The sequence below is a fragment of the Drosophila ananassae genome, chromosome 2L, assembly GCF_017639315.1.
Source record: "Drosophila ananassae strain 14024-0371.13 chromosome 2L, ASM1763931v2, whole genome shotgun sequence".
In the NCBI taxonomy this organism is placed as follows: domain Eukaryota; kingdom Metazoa; phylum Arthropoda; class Insecta; order Diptera; family Drosophilidae; genus Drosophila; species Drosophila ananassae.
The window spans coordinates 6,793,621-6,813,721 of NC_057927.1; the positions used below are offsets into that span (position 1 = coordinate 6,793,621).

Here is a 20,101-nt window from a genome sequence, read left to right on the forward strand (position 1 = left end):
AGCACGTGTGGCGGCAGCCACATTTCTTACAAGAATAACAATGATTCAACGCGGACTGCATAGTAGCCAAACTTTGCCTTATAGGGGAAATGGCAGTTATAAATACTTGCACATACCCAACATATTTTCTTTACCCACAATTTTTTCTGGTCGAAATTTATAAAGCTACGGACGGGCAGAAAACTGTTTATTTTACTTTTAGGAACCGTTTAATTCATATCTATAGGCTCGATCGAATCGAAAATGCGAAACAAATACTTGGCAGTTCTAATATGCGCTTCCTGCATTTGCAGTTGTGCCTCGGTGCCGGATAGCTACTCCGGTGATGTTCAAGCCTCGAACTCATTGGATTTTGGTGTGTGAATGTTTAAAAAAAATCTACTATAGTGTTCTTTGTGGAAATATGATTAAAAAAAAATCCTAAAATACCACAAAAAAAGTGCTTGTGATCCGCTAATATATCCTTTTTCTAAATCAGGCAATGATAGCGGAGGATATAGCTATAATCCCCCACCAAATAACAACTACCTGCCACCTGCAACACCTGCCCCGGATTATGGACCTCCGCCAAACAATGGATACCAATACAACCCACCGCCAAACAACAACTACCTGCCTCCGCCCCCAGAGTATGGGCCACCTCCCAGTTATCCTGTCTACGGACCTCCGCCACCTCCATTTTATAAGCCAGCTCCGCCTCTTCCCTATTCGCATGACTCTTCCTTCCTGGATAAACTGAAATCCAAGATCAGCCTGTACACGCTTGGAAAAATATTATTGAAACTCTTGATATTCAAGAAGATTGTTAAGTTTATTGGCCTTATTTTTCTGCTTCTGGTTTTGCCCAAGCTGAAGAATCTCTTCAAGGACGATATGATGTCCATGTCCAGCTCCGGGGAAAGTGATGGAATGGAAAGTAAATTTGTCGAAACAGATAAGGGTAAGTTGGTTATCTACCGTTTATACTTAAATTTTAAATTATATTTATTTATAAATTTCAGATAAATTAGCGCAACAAATTGAAGACCTCTACGAATTTGTTGCAAATTCTATAGAAAATTTTGAAGGAAGAAGGACATAGATGCACACCAAATGTAGTTAAGATTGTATTATTAAAATTTGTATTACATAAATAATTGTTTATTTATTTATTTAAAAAATTCTCCTAAAAATAAAATGCATTTTCAAGTGCGAAATATTTCTATTTAAATATACTGGCTAGCAAGGTATGAACCTGAATGTCAACACTTGTGTGTCAAAATAATAACATTTTAATAATAATATCTGAATTTACCGAAAAATTTAAAAAACAATGGAATAAAAGATAAAGTAAAAGAAAATAACATATTATTTTCTATATTTAAACTTGAAATATATAATTTTCAGAAAAATTAAAATATATTTTATTGATGTTTTGGCAACCCTAAGCCAAAATCAATGTAAAATGTATGTAAATAATCAAATTTACTCCCAAAGTAGGCAGACGAAAAACGATATTTCGATATAAATAAATGCTTTTGACATCGTTGAGATCGGCTTATATATATGTGTATTTTGTCATTCGAGAGCCGACAACCTGCAAAATTAAACCAAGATGCTGCTTTTGGTGTTCATCGCAGCTTTGAGCTTGGGCAGTGGGAATGCCCAGGAGTTGCGCAGGGTGGACGACACCGAGTTGATTCAACTCCTGACCGGCAGCAACAACGTTGTGGTTTTATTTAGTAAGTAATTCAATATATATGTAAAGAAAGTTTGGTCTACGTGGGCGCAGATTTGTATAACTAATCCTCCCTCGGCTTAATGCACATTTTAGACAAAAACAACTGCCAGCGCTGCTTGGACTACGAGAACGTGGTGTCCAAGATACAGCCCCAGTTGGAGGACACCCTCTCGGCCAACGTCGTGCAGGCTGTGGACAGCAATCTGGTCTCCATCTATGATCCCAGCAAGGAGCCAGCCCTGGTGTTCTTCCGCCGCGGCATTCCCATCCTTTACCACGGTGAGGCTAACGATGACGAAATCCTAGACTTCTTCAACGACAACCTGGAGCCAGCTGTGAAAGAGCTATCCGATGACAACTTTGAGCACCTAACTCAGGCCTCGACCGGGGCCACAACCGGGGACTGGTTTGTCTTCTTGTAAGCTATATTAGTCATTAGCCGAGGCCGACGTCTCGGCGTCATAAAGTGTGAATTTGTGTATACGAGCTTGCCCACCCACCTGTAGCTACTCCGCCGAGTGTACCGTGTGTCAGCGACTTTATGCCGTGTGGGAATCTGTGGGCGGGACCCTGAAGCGAAAGATGAACATTGCGAGGATGAACAGCGGTGGATCGGGGATCTCTACTGCCAAACGCCTGGGGGCTCTAGAAACCCCAGCTTTTATTTTGTAAGTTATTGTATAAATGATCGTGTTCAGGAAAATATTGAACAAAAAATATTGTCAAAGCTTGCGTCAAGGAAAAATGTATCACTACATGACCAAGGAATACAGTCCGGAAGCGTTTATCCTGTTTGCCGAAAAGGGTTACTCATCCAAGAGTCATCCCCAGAAAGTTCCTGAATTACCAAGCGTCGTGTAAGTATTTTCGTTTAATCGTTTTTCCTTTTGCAATATTCAATCCATCGAATGTTAAAAGTCCGATTATGGCCTATTTATAGGGATTTGTGAGAGACTGATGCATGTCTTTAGTAAGTGAGCCAAAAAAAATCTTTTTTTAACTCAATTTTCAGTTGAGACTAATTCTTAAAATTGTTCTTAATTAACTATTTACCAAATAAAATGATTTTTTGATGGTGGGAGGTTGTCTAACACCAAAACACGGTCTCTGTCATAGCCAAAATATTGTTTAAACCTACTCAAATGTGTAAATTTGACCTAAAATACATAATTCCTCTCAGCTACCGTTCTTCAATTTAATTAATTATAACCCTTGTATAATATACACAGCGTTTACATCAATTTAATCCAGATTTTGTAAATTGTATATAAAAAGTAAAAATCAACACGAGCCCTGGGCTAAAAACTTCCCTGGTTTAAGAAAACCGACTTTACTCAAATATTTTTATACCAACAGTTTTATTTTAAAAATATTAATCGTGAAATTTATATATTTTCAGAAACGAATTCTTGGGACCGCTTCAGAGCTACTTAAGAATAGAAAACATATCATCAGTGGTACCCATGGGTCTTATTGTCCTGGTTGTAGTAATATATTTCACAAAAAAATTGGTGAAAATTTTCGGCTCAGAGCCGGCGAAAAAACAAAAATAAATCGAACTAAACTATTTCTTTTAATTAACAATAAAGGTGGAATTTTTGTTTGAATGATCGGCGCATTCACAAGATACGCCACAAAATATCGAAAGTAAGCACGAGAAACCACTACTGCAATTCCTAACGCCAGCAAACTGCCAACTGTGCGCCCGCGAAACGGCGGAAATGGAACATGCAGATACTGTATCTCAAAGATACAGTGTTCACTCACTCCGAGGCGAACGCTTAATTCTTGCAATTGTTTTGGGTCAAACAAACGAAAATATTTTGATTCTACGATGATAGTTTGGCGTGGAAACCTTAATTCGAAACCACAGTGTTTCGCTTCCTAAAAAGTAATTTACGCGTTCGTTTCCGTGGACGTTCTCCAGTATTTTGGGATTATTTTTGGAAGGTTTTTGCCCGACTGCATCTTCGGTAAATCACTCAATAACAAAAAACCCCTGTTATTTATTTATAAGCCACAACTTCATACATATGAACGGGAATTTAGTGAAAAACAGTACGCTCACGAAATGTCATTTGACGTCAGAAGGCCTTAGTACGAGTGTTAAAAAGCCCATGCCATGCATATATATGTATATAGATATGTTTGTATATTCGAATTAACCAAGTGAGATCGGGGGAGAGCCCCAGAGAGATCGGAGAGGTCCGACTACAGCCGATATTTTGGCTGTAGTCAAGCGCACATGAGTCAGATTAATATTTTGCTTTTGTTCAGATTCAGATACTCGCTGCCAGCCGAACCGAAGTGAACTCGAATCTTAAACACTATATCTAATGTGTGTAATTAAATATAAAGCAGCTAAAAATGTGCAAACATACTACCATATGTATGTAGTGAAAAGTGCTAGCATAAATCGCATTTTTATTTTGCACGACGACTAGAAAATACTACTCGTACAAAGGCACACGTACACATGTGCACGGGTGAAAAAATTGATATTGTGTAAGTTTTATCTAGCATTGAAAAGATGAAAAAAAAAAATGTCATTCCTATAAATACCACCAAATCGCAATAAGTGCATAGAAAAACTACTAGAAACGTAAATACCATCGAAGGAGTCTAGGGCTCCAAGGGCTGCCAGAGCTAAAAAGTGTTGTGCGCAGCCATCATGAGCTAACTCACCACCCAAAACGGCAGCCCATATACAGAAAATCGATATTCTAGTCTCGCAGTAACACCTACCCTACCTATCTAGCTACCTGAAATACAACGCAAGACATTAGTATACTGAAAACCTCTTCCGCAAATGGTCGAATCCGCCTCGAATCGCAGACAGGCAGGCTTGAAAATAGTTTTGCACTGGAACAATCGCATATTTACACATGTACATGATTAACTATAGTTATATTGCCTCAAAACCATCTGTGATACCTAACTAAATGAAAATAGAAACGAGTATGAAAATGTACTAGCCAGACATCCATCCAGGCCATACAATTTGCACCGATCGCGGGTAAAACTGGAAAATTAACAATGCGTCTTGTCCGTAGTAAATGTTGTCAGCGTGATGTATCCGTATCCGAGTATCTGAGCACCACTCCCACACCCGCCCACCGCCCGCCGTCCACAACAGCCGAGGTCCAACACCACCAGCACCACACCAAAAATATCTTTACACGCTACTGGGACGATCACATAAAAATGAAGGATTCCAGCGAGGAAAAGTCGAGGAAGAGCCCTTCCCCATCCGCCAAGCACACCCACGTCACCTTCGTCCGGAGCACCGGACACGGGAGCAATCCTCCAGCTACTTGCGATGCGAACGGCAATGGAAAGGCTGTACAGAGCGAGTGGACATTTCCCCCCAAGGCGCCAACTCCGCACATCTACAATTGCCTTAGTCCCGTAAGTCCCGGGCACATGCCACCCGCTCATGTTCCGACACTATTTACTGATTAGCAAGCCGCAGGATGACGTAACGGTTATAAGATACTCTCCACGGGTAGCCACTTTAGTATATACAGGTCTTTTCCGCTTTTCGCATTCGCTGGAAGTTTTTATTGAAAAGTAAAAGTAATAGATTTTTGTAGTTTTTAGATAGCTGAGAGGTCAAGTGTCAAAATTTATTAAGGAAATTGGTTTAAAAGTCATACTTTAACGTACTCTTACTTTCGAAAGAGTTCTGAAATCTTATTTTTGAAAAAAAAAAAACTTCAGAAAGTCTCCACGGTTAGCCGCTTCATATTGAGGTCTTCCGCTTTTCGCACTCGCCGGAAATTGGCAAAAAGTAAAAGTTATATAAAGATTTCACAGTTGCCCGAAATGAGTGAAAGCTAGACTATTTTGAAAATATTATTTCTCATTAAATAACTACAGTATGAGACCATCACACAAACACGAATAATGTATAATTTTCTTCAGAAATGTTCTAGAGTCATCGAGATAAGAAAACCCATTTTACTCTTACAAATTATAATTCCTTTTTATTTGCCAGTAAATATTTATTTGCGCGCTATGAAAAAACCATTACGAATCAGAAACAAAAACATAAAATTTTGATAAGTTGACCATGAAAACATTTCTGCCAAAAGTTATTCAAATGATAAGGATTTTGGAATTGAAAACGAAACATAGGAAATATGATTATTCGTAAAATTTATAAATAAATTGAAGTGGTTCAAAAGCCAAATTAAACCGATTCTGAAAATCGGAACAGCCTCAATTAAGTATCGTTAAGTGTGTTGGCTTTTATTTGAATTGTGTGCGGAAGATAAAGAGGAAACACTTCAACAATTGCCGTTTAAATCATTAATATGTATGGAAGTATGAACTTGCTTGCGGACATACGGTTGTATATTATATTGACTATAAAATGGGCGCCTTCAGCATTCGAAAAGTCTAATTTTGGTTATCGCTTTTGTGATAAGTTGTTTCTAGGAATTCCAATAAAAGATCATTAAAGATAAATCATTTTGATAAGAGTGTTTACAAAAACTTTTATTTGCAAGATGATACAAATTTGAAAAGTTGCCTGTTCGGTGTCAGCTGAATTTATATGATTTCTTTCATTTCCGGCTTTTACTTTCACTTTTGCGATTCAAATCTTGTTTTTCATTTTTTGTTTGGGGTAATCAACTCATTCAGCCACTTTATCTCAAACTTTGAATGGATTCTATTTGCAAGAATGAAATATAAGTATTGTCGATAATTGAATTGATGAATGGCGGGGTCTATGACAAAATTTTATCAGAAAAAGCGGTTAAAAAACGATCCATCAAAGTGAAAGCTATACAAATAAAGGAATTATCGTAACATATATTTGATCGTGATAGTATAAGAAAAACGACAGCCTACCTAATGAAATTCTTTCTCTACTTTCAGGACATGATGGCGGCAAGTGATAAAAACAGCTTTAAAGGATTTCGCAAGCAATTTAGTGGACGATTTAAGCGCTTAGTTACTCGAAAAGTGGAACACACTCCAGTGATACCTCCAGAATTGAAGCCGCAACTAAAAACAATATACGTTTACTAAATTAAGATGAAAGAATTGCAAGCACAAGTGTTTTCGCTGACATAATGCATATTTATAAGGCAGGAGACATTAGTGATAGGAAAAGCAAGATACGTTAAGTTATCATTATACCATTCTGATTGACAATTTTAAGTATTCAGCGATTCGTGCGTATTGTTAGGCTCAATAAAGGAGAACATTTCATTTTACAGAACAAGTTTTACTGGAAGTGGAACTACTGGGTTTCAAATTAAACCGCAACAATGTATTTCATTATTTCGATATTTAAAAGATATAATTTTTAAAGTGTATTATTTGTATGTTCATAAGAACTCATTTTTCTACTCTATGTTGAACTCCAAATTTGTGTGTGCTTACCAATCTCAAAATGTAACAGATTTCCTGCACGACGTCCCAAAATTTACTTGTACTGGAATTATGATTAAAATTCAATAATAATTACCTTACCTGTATATTTTATTTCAAGGACAAAAATGGTAATTCAGGTAAGATGAGTTTAATATCAACAAAATAATGGTAAAAAAAATTATAATCATAAAAATAAAACAAAATGACTTTTTCTTTTAGTTTCTAAACAATAATAGGTAAATTAAAGAAAAATGTGTGCAGGGTAAACATTGAGGGACTCCACATGATAAGATTAAACTACTAGTGATATGCCACATTTTAATTTTCTCAGTGAGCAGTGGGCAGTGAGTTGAGGCGAAAAGGCCCCACAGATTCTCCTGTATTGCGAAAATATTTTAGAAATGCAAACCAAATGACGGAAATACCAACAGCTAAATAACACAAAAAAAAAACACCCATCTGCGCGCATATTTTACTTTATCGATTTGTTGTCGAATGGCATCTGTATTTGAAAGTAACTAACGCTATGTAATTAAATAAATTGCTTATTTTATTTCGATCTTAACATACACTCAACACACTTCAACTACTCGTATAGATAGCTGCACCGACCAGAGAATTTTAATCTACGTTAGTTCCTGGTTGGTCGGTTGGTTTCCAGTCTCGTTTTGGTTTCTAGTACTAGGTCGATTTTCTTTCGAGTCTCTATTGCTGGGACCAGCTCCGTCTGGGTCCCTATTGCTGGGTCCGGCACCACTTGTCCCCTGGCCTTGGACACTGGTCCCTTCGGATGGGCTCGTCCTGGATGATTCCCTTGGTCTGTGGTCTTCCTCTTCGTATACGCTGGAAATAGAGGAACCTACCTGTGAAGCATAGATGGAATTATAATTAATAAGGGCTGGCCAGTTTCGAGTTCAAATGACTTACGTCTTCTCTAGTCGCGTTTAAAAACTTATTCCTATGCTCTCTCCTCAAACGCGTCAGGCGCATCAAAAGTGAATAATGCTGCTCCACACGGTGTAAACATGTTTTGCATATAGTTTTCGGCAACGGATCAGTTGGAGAAATCTGGGATGATACAAAAATTCAATAGTTACAACAACGATCGTGTGCAGCAAAATTTTTAGTAGCTCTTTGTGTGCATCATATGAATGCATTTCGCTGCGCATTAGGGAAATCCTAATGATATCTAGTTCTAGGTCTTCTAAATACTCACAGTTATTGGTAAATATCCATTAATTTTCTCTACAAGGCACAATCGTTGGCCATGATCACTGTAAATGTGAATTACTGTCCTATGCATTTCCGAGCAGAGTCGGCATAAAAATCCGGAAATACACGCCTTTTCGATGCTGCCCATGGCGACGGAAGTCGTTGCTGGGACGCAAAAAAAGGCAATGGATGCAAATTGCCGGGAGTCGGCAAAATCGGTACAACCAAAACAACTTTCCAAGTATATTTATTTTAATAAACTTTTCAGATATGTTGTGTACATATGTTCGCTACAAGGGTTGCCTTTCCGATTGTATCGATTGCCAGCTTGTTTTTGTTTCTGGTAGTCACTAGTTCCAAAAAGTCAGCTGATTTGTTTTTCTGGGAACAATATGAAAACGGAACGGTATCTTTGAGATACTTAGATAGTTGCAGATTTTTCAACTACATACTTGTATATATGTATAATATATTTTAATTTATTCGGTGATTTTTATTTTAGAAATACTTCTATATAGAAATATATTTTAATTTATTCTGTGATTTTTATTCTAGAAATACTTCATAAGAACTTCATGTAGTCCAATAGTTTCCTTAAGTTATTTTAATTTTATTTTTCATAAACTCCTAGTATTTATTAAGAGTATCAGGACAGAAATGTTTGAAGCGTCTCAAAGGATATAGATGGGTTATTCAGAGACTTCGAAGTCGGAACTATGAAGCTTTTGAAATTGCTGCACTGTTGAAATCCAGGATCCGCCATTAGAAGCGATTGGGTCTTTTGGTTGGACAGACCAAAAAAGACCTCTCCCTGGAGCTCGAATGGAATTTTCACCTTAACATTGGGGCATCTTTGAATGGTATTCAATAGTTCCATATGACATGCGTTGGCGCTTTCGCCGAAGAACACGCCATCCAAATCGTTGTCGGGGATAATCTGGAATTGAGGAATCCCGGCATTGTTTAAGATCTTGCAGGTGAAAACGCACTTTTTGCGCGGGTCCTTTGGATGAGCGAAAATACGAGTGGCCACATATCCGACGGGATAGATCCAGTTCTCACTGTGAAAATTGGGATTTCCAGAAATTATTTCACCCAAGGAGTGCAGCAATACGCTGTTTAGGTTCACGGGAAAAACAGACTTCTTCTTCCGGATTATGCCAACATTTTTTGGTTTTTCTTCACTGAGCTTCCTTTGCATGGCAGCTGGCTTAATCTTCTTTAAGCTGCCTGCCTGGTTGTCCGCAGATTCTGGTTTCCCATTCGAAAGGCTGTTCCGACCATTACTTGATTTTTCCAAGCCCTCATAGAACATAAGTCTTTCAATTAAGTAGAGTCTATGTGTTCGAGTGGCAGATAACTCGCCCTGCAGATGGCAAATTTCGTCGGTGAGGGCAGCGTTTTCCTAGAAATAGATAACGCCAGTAAATCGTAATAAATAAACTGCATTTGTTGCGAAACTGCAAATATGGACATGAAGTCCCGGGTTGCGAAACTGCAAATATGGACATGAAGTCCCGGGACTGTAGTCAAATGCACACTTATTTAGTTTCGTTCTGCGGCTCTTACCAGTGTATAGCTCTTGATACAGCGCTTTAAATTTTCGTACCGCCGCTTGTATTTTAAATTCATGATTTTTTAATTTATAAATTCTTAAAACGAAAAAACAACAGAAAAGCGTATTGTTATTGTTTTCGGTTTGTTTTGTTTATCGGGAAGCAGGGCTGCAAGTAATAGACTAATCGTTTGAGAAAGCGGAACGTGGAATTGGAACACATGGTATTCAACGGTTCAGATAACAATACAAACAAGTCACATTTTCTAAACAAATATCTTATCTTAAAAATTGGTATTTAATAATCATTCGGCTTAAACAAATTCGGATTTCAATGGCTTTTAAATTTATTTTGACTGATTAGTTCTAATAACCATCCAAATTTTTAATTTGCTAAGGATATTGTGAGAATGACTAGATATTTCCGTCGCCCGGAAATAAAGATATACAAGAAATTTAGGTAAATACGTAATTTTATTAACTATATTATAATAATATTATAAGGCCTTCAATAGGTAAGGGTAAAGAAAGTGGTGGTTTTTTTTTACAAGAAGAAGAAAATGGTGGTAAGAACTATACCTGTGCCTATACCTGTTTTTTGTTTGACTGTGTTTGTAAGGGCCAACACCATTAGTTTTGGTCAATCGTTAGAATGACCAGTAGTTTTAGAGATTTAATTATACAAAAAGCTATTTCAAAAACTTTCAACTATAAACAAAAAATGCTCAGAAAATATATGCCGATCTCCATGGTAACTAGAAATATATAGACGGACTAACATTCGTACAAACATATAATGCGTGATATTGTACGGAAGAGCGTGTGAACTGCCACTGAGAAAAATCTACGTCGGAGAGAAGCTTTAGATTGTGAATCACACAACGTTTGCCCAGCGCCAATAAGCCGTTAGTATGTTTTAGCAACCCGGTGCCACTTGTTGGATTCTGTGCTCCCCCACCAACCCCAACAGAACACAAATATCGACCTAACCATGGACGAGGAACAAATGTGGAAGGGATTCTTCTTCAAACTGCAAGAAATGAAAATGAATCCCCCCACAGAGCACGAGCAAAAGTAAGTTGGATAATCGGATCCATCAATCCAGAGGCGAATCTCACGCACACCTTTGCATTCGAATTATGAATTCGCGGATGTTTGTCTTCTATTCATATGCGGGAATGTGTGTTTCTTGAGATAAACGAAAACATTTTGGAGCACCTCCGTCATCAGATAAATAAAAGCTAAAAAGTGGAATATCCATGTGTGGGATGTAACTGATGTAATGGCAACCCAAAGCCCGGATCGATTTGAAAAACATTGAAAGCTAACGAAAACATGACTCAGTTTCAGGGAATTTCTCACCCTGCTTTTCAATTCGCTAATGACTTTGTATATAGTTGAGGGGGTTTTAATGACAAACATATGAATGTACCATTTATCTTATCATAGTGAGTCCCAGAACTCACAAATTAGTCAAAAATATATTCATATTTCATAGTCATAATTGGAGCAATTGTTTTGTGCTTTTAATAAAAATTATTTCTTTTTTTAGGTTGCAGGATGGCGATGATGGATTTTTCGAAAAGTTCGGCTCATTACTTAGACAAAAATCACAGATCGATGAGGGGGTCCTGAAAACATCTCTAGCACCATTGGAGGAGTCTTCGCAGGACGGCGATGAAGAAATTTATGAAAAATTCAGCCCACTTCAAGGAGAAAAATCACAAATCGATGACAGCACCGGGGCAGAAGGATCCGATACGAGTCCGGATGGAACATCCCAGTTCAGTCAGGATCCTGATTTCTCCAATACCTTTGATACAGAGAGTGAGCAGGCCTCGATTTCTGAAAAGGATATTAGCACCAAAGTCCTGGATGCTGCTCCTGTAATGAATGTAAGTATTCGTTTATAAGCTCCTATCAAAAAAAGAATACCATTTTTTATTTAATGGATTAGAGATGTTTAAAAGATAGTTTTGCGAGACGTTTTAAGTTATCTTCACTTAGTACTACAACTTAAAGCTCCTTTCAAATCAAAGCTTAAAGGAAACTTACCATTGACTATCTTGGCAAATATGGGGGGCTTTCAAGCCTGGTCACATTGGAGCCATGGCAAGTCGAAACGATTAGGAAATTTCGAGTTGGGTCAGTTTTTTGGCTGGCAGCGAAGCATAACGCTCCCAGTGCCTCCAGCCTGTGCAATGTTTTATCTTGTATGCTGTTCGCATATTTGCTGTCTGGGAAGGTGTATATTAATTGAACTGAACAAATTAAGTCGTGTCCATAGAAACGGTCGAACAATAAACAATAAACTATGGATAAACTTGCTGCTACTCACTCGCTGTGTAAACAAACTCAATAATGTACACTGATATAATAAACAATAACTAGAAAACATGCAAACATATAGGCGAACCAATTGTGAGCGAGAGAAAAGCCAAAAGTACTTTTTCAATTTTCATGACCACCTTGAGCTTTTTTCCTTTTCGATTCCAAAAATAAAACATTTTCTCTTAAAACTGCTTCACGATTACTCACAGACACTTTCGAACCATCGTGTACGTAGGCACATATACTTATAGGATCCGAATCCGAATCAGAATCAGAATCGAAACGAGCGCATACACTTTTTATCTCATGGTCAACGTACAAGATATTTCGGATATCGCTAAGATCGGATGCTATTGTACTTAGCCGCAGACTCTTAACTCAAGCGGTTGGAAGTGGTCGGTTTTCTCATCAATAAAGTGATTTTTTTTGTTTTTATTGTTCGGATCAGATATGTGCGTCTGTTTTAAACGGTATATATGCAGAAAAATATTTGCCAAAAAATTTCCTTGCACATAAACACAAACGCACTGAGAGTGAATTGGACTGATCGGATCAGTTACGTTTAAATAATTATGAGTTATTTGTCGTTACCACGTGTTCTGAGCAAGCTCGGATCACAAAAGCCGTCTAACCAAATTTCAAAAAGTAACAGCCTTAACCGAAACGGATGTATCGACGACATCCGACTAGCGAGAAAAGCATCCTCGACCCAGTCTCTGAAAGAGGCAGTCGAGCGCCGGATGTGCATATTGAATCGAAATGGAAGCATATCCAGTCGTCACTTTCGAGGCGTTCACAAGCATTTACTTGAAAACCATGCAAAAGCAGTTTGCCATTCAATGACCGTAAGTAATCGTTAAAGTTCAGGCAATTGCTCAAACAATCCAATGAAAGCATTTCCTGTGGAAATGCTCAACGCTTTCATAATTTATGATATATATAAATACATATTTTCATTCAGAGTGCCTAGGTAAACAAAGCGATTGTATAAGTTCATTGATTTTAGCATTGTTGTTGAGTCACTTAATATACTTTTTGGGTCTATTTGGGCACTTGTTTTTTTAAAACACTTTGAAAAACATTGACAAGGACCATTTGCTTCTTTAAGTTAAATACTTAAAGACTTTCCCTGAATATTTCTTTTGGGGATGAGAGAAACATTCTTTCAAATATATTACTTTCAGTGAATAATTAAAGCTCTTGTGCTTGGGGTATCTAAGGCAAACATATCTTAACAAACATGACATCAGCGGAATTCTGGTTAGGCTATTTTCCTTATGACGTATTTGTATACATTTCCGCGATCTGGAATTTGCTGATATTTACTTAGGCTCTGACCTTTAGCAATTGATTGCTTTCTATTTTTACTTATACCAAACAGAAATGCCCCTAGAAATAAACAGTTTCTGGTATTGGCGGGGAACTTTTTGCCAAACTATTCCTAATGGAGTTCCTAATCTAATCAAATTGTTATATTTTCTCAGGTAACGGATCTATACGAAGAAATATTATTTGAAATTTACAACAACATTGGCTGTGAAAACAACGAAGAATGCACAGGTACTCTCGTCGAGTTCGTCCAGGAAGCATTCAAGATTTCGAATTCTACGCACCTGGAAATTTCTGAGGCGGCAAGGCAAAAGGAGCCGCCAAATGTCCGTTTGAACGTGGAGATTATAAAGGCCGAAAATCTGCTATCCAAGGACTCCAATGGATTGTCTGATCCTTTTGTGACACTATACTTAGAATCGAATGGATCCCATCGCTATAACTCATCTGTGAAGCCTGCCACCTTAAATCCTATATGGGAGGAACATTTCTCACTGTGAGTTTGGTTGAAATCAATTGAAAATGCGGAAAATATAATGTATATAATTTATTTTTAGGCCAATTGCCGACAATGCTCGAGACGAAGTACTCATTGTTGAAGTGTGGTAAGATTTAAAGAAAACAAGCCAACATTTAAAATAAAATGCACTCATTGAAACAGTCACAGTACCTAACAGGGTAGGTTTATGGTCGATCATTCAGTTTTCTGATCCACACTAACCAAAAGGTATGGCTTTAAAAATCATCGATATATTCCCATTTTTCAAAAACTCTGTAGTTGTTGGTTTTTAAGATAGATAACAGTTGATTTGTTTTACATTTTTAATTCGAGCATGTAAGCATTTAGTCTAATAGCTTTATTCTTTGCAGCAGGCTACTAAAAGGCTTCTGTTAATTATCTATTCATTTTTTTTAGGGACTTTGATGCCGCTGAAACGGTTAAGGAGAAAGTCAATAAAATTTTGGACGTCAAAGGAGTGAAAGGACTAAGTAAGCTAATGAAAGAAATAGCTGTGACAGCTTCGTCGGGAAAGCACGACAATGAACTGATTGGAAGAGCCGCCATTACCTTAAAGGTATTTAGCATAAATAGTATTACATTTTTAAGACTAATAGATATTGTTTTTAGTCTATTCCTGTTTCTGGTTTAACCGTCTGGTATAACCTGGAAAAGGGTGGCAAAACCCGCAGCCGTGGCTCCCTCCTGGTTAACTTAGCACTGAGTGCCGAGAAGAACAAAAACGTGGCGGTGCAGGAGCACAAAAACCTATTGAAATTATTGCTAATGCACGAGCTGGAAACCTCGCAGGTGGCCAACTACTGGTGGAGCGGAAAGTTCAGCCCCAATGCAGAGCTAATCCGATCCCAGCATGCGGCACAGAGCGGGCTCACTCCATTCGACTGTGCCCTTAGCCAGTGGCACGCCTACAGCACCATCCATGAAACGCATAAACTTAATTTTACTCTATTCAATTCCATACTCGACGTTGTGGTTCCCGTCATTAACTGCATGCAAACCGATTCCGAGGATGTGAAAACATTTTGGGATGGCGTGAAACGCCTACTGCCCTCATGTTTCGCTGTTCTCCGTAAATTAAGGGCCAAGAACACCAGTGATAAGAATATTGTAAGAGCATTGAATGAAGTCCTGGATATACTTAAGAAAATCAAAGATTTGGAAGTCCCCGAGAATGTGGACATTTTCCCCAAATCGGTTTACGGCTGGATACACACCAACGGTACCGATGAGACGTGCAATATTGACACTGCCATTATAGATGCTATTAATACGGGAGCCAAGGAGTGGCTGGAACACATAGTCGAGGGCAGCAGGCAAACCAAAACTCACGAAACTGACGAGGAGAAACTTCAGTATATTATAAAACTTATACAATTGGTTCGGTCCGATCTTCAACGTGCAATGGAATACTTCGATAAGCTATTTTACCAGTAAGAGGTGACAAAAACTTCTGTATTTCAAATAACCTAACGTATTTTTTCTTTTAGCAAAATTCAGCTGAACTACTCGGCAATCCTTTATTTATTTTATGACTCCAAACTGGCTGAAATTTGCAAGTCAATTATTATTGATGTGTGCAATAATATTAAGAGATTGGATGTACCGGACGATCAATTCGAATACCTACCGAACATTGATAATGTGAATATGGGAACATCGTTGTTCGAAGTCTATTTGATTCTAAAACGATATGTGCAACTAGGTAAAGTATTTTAATAGGTGGAACCTAATACTGGATATATTAATAATTCTTCTCTTCATTAGGCGAATCTCTTTGCTCGGAACCCCTGGAACTGGCGAGCTTTTATCCTTGGTTCGAAAGGGGCGTTACTCATTGGCTAGATATTTCTATAATAAAGGCTTTAAATCGTATACAAAAAGCTATTGATTTGGACCAATTGAAGGCTGTTGATGAAACAGTCAAATACAGTTCCTCAGCAGTGGATACTCTTTCCATATTTTATCAAATCAAAATATTTTGGCAACAACTGGATTGGCCAGAAGTCGAAGGATCCTATACATTTGTAGCCAAAATTATTAATGTAAGTTCGACGGTTCCATATTATTACATTTTATTAAATAATTTGTTAATGCAGGATATTTGCCGATGTTGCATATTTTATGCTCAAAAAATGTCAAATAGGGTGGAGAACTTTGCCTTAATCGGAGATAACAACAAAATGTTTGGTAAGTTAGACTTTATTGCCAAAGGTTTCACATTTTAATGACTCTTGTTTTATTTTATAGTTTTGTCTCAAGAGTGGTGTATAGCTATCAATAATATGGATTACATCCGCCAAAGTTTACCTTCCTTTATTAAGGTAATAATTAAATTTAACTGTGAAAGCCAGCTTCATCTAAAAATATTACTCTTTTAGGAACTGGGCACCGATGATATTATTAAGAGATTGGGAGAATATCGCACAAATTTAGAGGCTGAGCGCTGCGCTTCCACAATTACTGCTGTCATTGAAAACGCAAGAGATACGGAAAGAAATCAAATTGTTGAACTTATTGAGATTGTAGCCAGGAAAATGGCACCTCCGATCAAACGATATTTGGCTGAAGGAGCAGAAGTCCTTGCTAAGGATTCAAACTCAATGGACCAACTAATGAATTACTTAGAAGGATCATTAACTACACTTTACGAAACACTTAACGAGGTGAACTTCGGAAGAATACTCGATAGCATTTGGTCTGAACTAGCTATAATAATGTACGACCTTATTCAGTCGAATCTTGATGTAAGTATTTTTAGCTTACTGTTTAAAAACTCTTTTATTTATTATTATTCTTATTGTTGTAGAAACGCCGTCCCCCAGCATTCTTTCAAAACTTAAATAATACTCTCCAAACAATGTTAGATTGTTTTAAAATGGGTAATATAGAAGCGTCGGACGTGAAGATCCTGTCCGCCATCCAAAGCAGGTTAGAGCTATACTCCCTGGAAACAGCAGATCTTATTCATCAGTATTATATGGACCGACTGGAGTACCAAAAGAATCAAACGTCGTCCCAGTATGGACAACTTACTATAATGGCAAATCTAACCGATTCCGGTTTAGTGGTAAGCTTGATAAAAAATTACACATCAAAAAAAATTCTAATTTTTGGATTTTTAGTTAAATATTTTAAATGCTCGCAACTTGCTCGCCATGGACTCTAATGGAACGGTTGATTCATTTGTTAAAATTACGTTTTTGCCCACAATTCGATTTAATGATGTCTCCCCATTGAAAACAAACGTTCATAATAAAAATTGTTTTCCACTTTACGATCAAGAGTTTCGAATGTAAGTATAATTTGCATATTACACCTGCTTAATATAAATTCATTTGTTCATTCTTCTGGTATAGAAATTTAAGTGAACCCCAGCGAACTGATAAAAATAGCCTCATCTTATTTAGTATCAAAGATAAAGATCTTTTCGGAATGTCCAGCCAATATATAGCTGAGAGCTATATTTCATTTGCAGACATTGAGGCTGCACCTGGCGAACAAATTATGATGAATTTATCAAGACCAGAATATACAGGTAAGTTACTTTCTACCTTATTAAATCCAATGGCAAATAAACCATTTATTTTATAGATTCCGATGCACTACGAGCCTTGGAGTACAGGCAAGGTGATAAACAAGCTAAGGACTTTGTTAAAAAACTAAAGAATAGATCATTCTCCTAGAATGTAATGAAATGGATTTCAATCTGTGTAAAAAACCTAAGCAATAAAAGTATATTTTTTACTAAAAACACCAACATCTTTTGTTTGACAATTATGGTACTTTTATTGGAACAAAAGCCAACACGGTATTTAGGTATAAATACATAACATTCACGTTTTCACAAATTAAGGGTACTTTTGTAATAAATAATAATTAACTTTCATTTTGTATATTATTCGTAGAGCGTTTGATTTTTTCAGAAGTGATTAACATTATGAACTAGTGGCTAAAAACTTTAATGGCAATAGTTTTTAGGCCAATGAGTGCTTTACTGGCGGCGACGGGTATTGCGTTGTTTGTCGAAACGCATTTCCATTTCTTCAAGAACCTTTGGGGTGTAGCGCACAACCAGCTTCACAGATCCAATAGCTTGCTTTAAGAGTTCTACGGCCTTCTCGTGATTTTCTCCTTCCACAGACTGCAATAAGTTTTATGTTTTAAAATCTGGTATTATAAATTATTTTTGAATACTTACCACTCCATTGACAGAGAGTAGCTGATCACCTCTTTTAAGGCCACCATGCCTGTCAGCCACGCCGCCAGGAATAATACGAGATATATAGATTGGGGAATTTTGTTCCTTTCCCCCCATAACATTGAAACCTAAGCCTGTAAGACAGAAGTAGCAGGTTGGACTTAATGTGGGACAAAAGATATTTTTATGGTTTATAATGAATGTTCTACTTGGCCATAGCTTCTTAAAGCCTTTTAAAATAAAAGTCTCTTACCTTCTTCTGTTTTTGGCAGCTCCACCACTCGGGGATGGGCATGGCCTTCGCTGGCAGCAAAGGCGGCGACGGTGGCCTTGGCAGTGGCAGACGCCCGGACGTCGTGGGATCCTTGGATATCCACTGTCTCGTATACATGCTCGTACACCTCCCGCACGGAAGTCATAAAGTCTGAATTGAGCACCTTCTGCAGAGCAGCCAGTTTTGTTGTTGGGAAATCTCCACTGGCCTGCAACTTTTCCAACAGCTCTATCGATCTTTTGACATCTGTAATGGAGAGACTATTCGTGAATTTCAAACCCACGGTAGTGTTATTACTATTCCTTACCTCTGGCCAGAGTAAGTGGTTCCGCATTATCGGCCATGGTTTTGTAGAATTTAAAAATATCCAATAAAATTAACCTGGATACTCTTTTTTTACCAGAATTCTCAGCGGTGCTGCCACTATTTTCTTTGGAAATTCAGTATAAAAAAAGTGTCTTAAGGTTGCCAGATTTTTTTTTTAATTCGAATTATTCTTCATTTTTCCATTATATTTTGGCACGCTGGCTCAAATAATAATAGCGGCATATTTCGGGCCTAATATAAAATATATCCTTAATTTGGTTTGTGAAAAAAATCTGTTACTTTACCACATTGGCATCTGGCAGCACCGTTAAATACGGTGTTACCACTCAGCAAATAGTTTTCCACAGCTGCTACAGCCGGATGAAAATATAAACAATTTATAAAAACCAATAAAAATGAGTCTACCAGCAGCTTTATTGCAGCGCCTAAAGAAGCGTGGACTTGTGACGAAGCAAACCAGTAAATACTTACATCCAAAATCCATAAATTTCATACATAAACAATTTTCTTTATAATTGTTTTTCCTTAGGTTCCGCACCTGTATCGGAAGCTATAGAAGAAATTATAGCCGAAAACTATGACGACGACGACAAGAACAGCAGTCCTTATGTTTACAAAGAGGAACCGGAACCCAAACGCAAAAATCCCGAGGAGCAGTTCTGGTCGCACAGGATCAAGGAGCGGATTGGAGTCAACGAATCGCATCATGGATACAAACTGTGCCCCAACAAGTACAATATATGGCACAAGTGCTCCCTCTACTGCGTCAACAGATGGACCAACTCTCCGAACTTGCAGCCCAGCCAAAAGTATCTGAAGCGCTACAAGAGGTTGTTGCGCAAATATCCTCTGGAGTCGAGCTGGAAGGATGTCTATGACAAAGGCTGCCAAGCCTACTACTTCTTCAATACGACCACGCAAATGGTTTCCTGGCTTCCGCCATCCCATCCCAAAGCCCGGGTTACTCCTAGTGCAGCAGTGTTTCGCCGGCAACTAGCCAATTCCAATGATGAATTCAACTTTGATTCTCAAAGCATGATCCTGCAGAAAACTTCTGGTGCCGGCGACCTCAATGAACAGGAGAATCCTTTCTCTTCGTCTGTTTACGTGCCTGCCAAGAAGCAAAAATCAAGGGATTTGGATAGGAAACTTCAAAGACGGCGACGCAATGAGAACTAATTCGAATTAGCTTATATTTTTGAATTTATAAAATAAAACCAAAACTTGGTAAAAATATTATTCCTGCTCTT

The 20,101-nt window shown here is 37.8% G+C and overlaps 8 protein-coding genes and 1 long non-coding RNA gene across 13 annotated transcripts; 5 read left to right on the forward strand and 4 right to left on the reverse strand.

The window, feature by feature from the left end:
* The first annotated feature begins 109 nt into the window (after nt 1-109).
* LOC6500662 (extensin-2) lies at nt 110-1,196 on the forward strand. The gene is made up of 3 exons (XM_001953640.4): nt 110-355; nt 479-940; nt 1,002-1,196. The coding sequence occupies exons 1-3, from the start codon at nt 244-246 to the stop codon at nt 1,079-1,081; spliced, it is 654 nt and encodes a 217-aa protein (XP_001953676.2). The 5' UTR covers nt 110-243; the 3' UTR covers nt 1,082-1,196.
* A 301-nt stretch (nt 1,197-1,497) lies between these two features.
* Nucleotides 1,498-3,308, forward strand: LOC6500663. 2 transcript variants are annotated; one of them, XM_032456187.2, is made up of 6 exons: nt 1,509-1,721; nt 1,814-2,138; nt 2,227-2,388; nt 2,449-2,577; nt 2,661-2,690; nt 3,120-3,308. In XM_032456187.2, the coding sequence occupies exons 1-5, from the start codon at nt 1,595-1,597 to the stop codon at nt 2,668-2,670; spliced, it is 753 nt and encodes a 250-aa protein (XP_032312078.1). In that variant the 5' UTR covers nt 1,509-1,594; the 3' UTR covers nt 2,671-2,690; nt 3,120-3,308. The 2 variants fall into 2 exon arrangements, with proteins under 2 accessions (XP_001953677.1, XP_032312078.1); XM_001953641.4 differs by lacking the exon at nt 2,661-2,690 and having other exon boundaries at nt 1,498-1,721.
* Nucleotides 3,309-3,997: 689 nt separating this feature from the next.
* On the forward strand, nt 3,998-7,198 carry LOC6500664. 2 transcript variants are annotated; one of them, XM_044717779.1, is made up of 3 exons: nt 3,998-4,225; nt 4,774-5,128; nt 6,605-7,198. In XM_044717779.1, the coding sequence occupies exons 1-3, from the start codon at nt 4,197-4,199 to the stop codon at nt 6,755-6,757; spliced, it is 537 nt and encodes a 178-aa protein (XP_044573714.1). In that variant the 5' UTR covers nt 3,998-4,196; the 3' UTR covers nt 6,758-7,198. The 2 variants fall into 2 exon arrangements, with proteins under 2 accessions (XP_044573714.1, XP_001953678.1); XM_001953642.4 differs by lacking the exon at nt 3,998-4,225 and having other exon boundaries at nt 4,696-5,128.
* A 439-nt stretch (nt 7,199-7,637) lies between these two features.
* LOC6499896 lies at nt 7,638-8,666 on the reverse strand. The gene is made up of 3 exons (XM_001953643.4): nt 8,322-8,666; nt 8,033-8,173; nt 7,638-7,968 (listed from the first exon to the last, which is right to left on the reverse strand). Exons 1-3 carry the CDS (start codon nt 8,463-8,465, stop codon nt 7,732-7,734), a joined length of 522 nt encoding a protein of 173 aa, XP_001953679.1. The 5' UTR covers nt 8,466-8,666; the 3' UTR covers nt 7,638-7,731.
* Nucleotides 8,667-8,832: 166 nt separating this feature from the next.
* Nucleotides 8,833-10,043, reverse strand: LOC6499895 (transforming growth factor beta regulator 1). Its single transcript, XM_001953644.4, has 2 exons — nt 9,887-10,043; nt 8,833-9,722 (listed from the first exon to the last, which is right to left on the reverse strand). Exons 1-2 carry the CDS (start codon nt 9,947-9,949, stop codon nt 8,964-8,966), a joined length of 822 nt encoding a protein of 273 aa, XP_001953680.1. The 5' UTR covers nt 9,950-10,043; the 3' UTR covers nt 8,833-8,963.
* A 15-nt stretch (nt 10,044-10,058) lies between these two features.
* On the forward strand, nt 10,059-17,805 carry LOC6500665 (protein unc-13 homolog 4B). Of its 3 annotated transcripts, none has more exons than XM_014911177.3 (15): nt 10,059-10,332; nt 11,425-11,767; nt 13,688-14,028; nt 14,090-14,137; nt 14,449-14,608; nt 14,662-15,482; nt 15,540-15,754; nt 15,817-16,094; nt 16,149-16,239; nt 16,300-16,373; nt 16,431-16,796; nt 16,859-17,119; nt 17,175-17,344; nt 17,409-17,587; nt 17,644-17,805. In XM_014911177.3, the coding sequence occupies exons 1-15, from the start codon at nt 10,283-10,285 to the stop codon at nt 17,733-17,735; spliced, it is 3,489 nt and encodes a 1,162-aa protein (XP_014766663.1). In that variant the 5' UTR covers nt 10,059-10,282; the 3' UTR covers nt 17,736-17,805. The 3 variants fall into 3 exon arrangements, with proteins under 3 accessions (XP_014766663.1, XP_001953681.2, XP_014766666.1); XM_001953645.4 differs by lacking the exon at nt 10,059-10,332 and adding an exon at nt 10,708-10,946; XM_014911180.3 differs by lacking the exons at nt 10,059-10,332; nt 11,425-11,767 and adding an exon at nt 12,515-13,048.
* LOC123257819 lies at nt 11,676-12,298 on the reverse strand. Its single transcript, XR_006507898.1, has 3 exons — nt 12,211-12,298; nt 11,928-12,109; nt 11,676-11,789 (listed from the first exon to the last, which is right to left on the reverse strand). It is a non-coding gene; the product is annotated as an uncharacterized LOC123257819 (long non-coding RNA).
* Nucleotides 17,806-17,813: 8 nt separating the features above from the next.
* Nucleotides 17,814-18,972, reverse strand: LOC6499894 (protein lin-7 homolog C). Its single transcript, XM_001953646.4, has 4 exons — nt 18,832-18,972; nt 18,504-18,770; nt 18,251-18,384; nt 17,814-18,193 (listed from the first exon to the last, which is right to left on the reverse strand). The coding sequence occupies exons 1-4, from the start codon at nt 18,866-18,868 to the stop codon at nt 18,044-18,046; spliced, it is 588 nt and encodes a 195-aa protein (XP_001953682.1). The 5' UTR covers nt 18,869-18,972; the 3' UTR covers nt 17,814-18,043.
* A 169-nt stretch (nt 18,973-19,141) lies between these two features.
* LOC6500666 lies at nt 19,142-20,090 on the forward strand. The gene is made up of 2 exons (XM_001953647.3): nt 19,142-19,310; nt 19,381-20,090. Exons 1-2 carry the CDS (start codon nt 19,247-19,249, stop codon nt 20,028-20,030), a joined length of 714 nt encoding a protein of 237 aa, XP_001953683.1. The 5' UTR covers nt 19,142-19,246; the 3' UTR covers nt 20,031-20,090.
* The last annotated feature ends 11 nt before the right edge of the window (nt 20,091-20,101 follow it).

Coding starts and splice junctions, on each gene's coding strand:
- LOC6500662 (XM_001953640.4), top strand. CDS start 244: ATGCGAAACAAATACTTGGCAGTTCTAATATGCGCTTCCTGCATTTGC. Junction 356..478: donor CTCGAACTCATTGGATTTTG/GTGTGTGAATGT, acceptor TTTCTAAATCAG/GCAATGATAGCGGAGGATAT. Junction 941..1,001: donor ATTTGTCGAAACAGATAAGG/GTAAGTTGGTTA, acceptor TATAAATTTCAG/ATAAATTAGCGCAACAAATT.
- LOC6500663 (XM_001953641.4), top strand. CDS start 1,595: ATGCTGCTTTTGGTGTTCATCGCAGCTTTGAGCTTGGGCAGTGGGAAT. Junction 2,139..2,226: donor GGGGACTGGTTTGTCTTCTT/GTAAGCTATATT, acceptor ACCCACCTGTAG/CTACTCCGCCGAGTGTACCG. Junction 2,578..3,119: donor CCTGAATTACCAAGCGTCGT/GTAAGTATTTTC, acceptor ATATATTTTCAG/AAACGAATTCTTGGGACCGC.
- LOC6500664 (XM_044717779.1), top strand. CDS start 4,197: ATGTGCACGGGTGAAAAAATTGATATTGT. Junction 4,226..4,773: donor GGTGAAAAAATTGATATTGT/GTAAGTTTTATC, acceptor TCTTGTCCGTAG/TAAATGTTGTCAGCGTGATG. Junction 5,129..6,604: donor TCTACAATTGCCTTAGTCCC/GTAAGTCCCGGG, acceptor CTCTACTTTCAG/GACATGATGGCGGCAAGTGA.
- LOC6499896 (XM_001953643.4), bottom strand. CDS start 8,465: ATGGGCAGCATCGAAAAGGCGTGTATTTCCGGATTTTTATGCCGACTC. Junction 8,174..8,321: donor ATGGATATTTACCAATAACT/GTGAGTATTTAG, acceptor GTATCATCCCAG/ATTTCTCCAACTGATCCGTT. Junction 7,969..8,032: donor TAAACGCGACTAGAGAAGAC/GTAAGTCATTTG, acceptor TATGCTTCACAG/GTAGGTTCCTCTATTTCCAG.
- LOC6499895 (XM_001953644.4), bottom strand. CDS start 9,949: ATGAATTTAAAATACAAGCGGCGGTACGAAAATTTAAAGCGCTGTATC. Junction 9,723..9,886: donor GTATCAAGAGCTATACACTG/GTAAGAGCCGCA, acceptor ATCTATTTCTAG/GAAAACGCTGCCCTCACCGA.
- LOC6500665 (XM_001953645.4), top strand. CDS start 10,864: ATGGACGAGGAACAAATGTGGAAGGGATTCTTCTTCAAACTGCAAGAA. Junction 14,029..14,089: donor TGGGAGGAACATTTCTCACT/GTGAGTTTGGTT, acceptor ATTTATTTTTAG/GCCAATTGCCGACAATGCTC. Junction 16,797..16,858: donor TTATTCAGTCGAATCTTGAT/GTAAGTATTTTT, acceptor TTATTGTTGTAG/AAACGCCGTCCCCCAGCATT.
- LOC6499894 (XM_001953646.4), bottom strand. CDS start 18,868: ATGGCCGATAATGCGGAACCACTTACTCTGGCCAGAG. Junction 18,771..18,831: donor ACCACTTACTCTGGCCAGAG/GTAAGGAATAGT, acceptor TCTCCATTACAG/ATGTCAAAAGATCGATAGAG. Junction 18,194..18,250: donor TACTCTCTGTCAATGGAGTG/GTAAGTATTCAA, acceptor AACTTATTGCAG/TCTGTGGAAGGAGAAAATCA.
- LOC6500666 (XM_001953647.3), top strand. CDS start 19,247: ATGAGTCTACCAGCAGCTTTATTGCAGCGCCTAAAGAAGCGTGGACTT. Junction 19,311..19,380: donor ACTTGTGACGAAGCAAACCA/GTAAATACTTAC, acceptor GTTTTTCCTTAG/GTTCCGCACCTGTATCGGAA.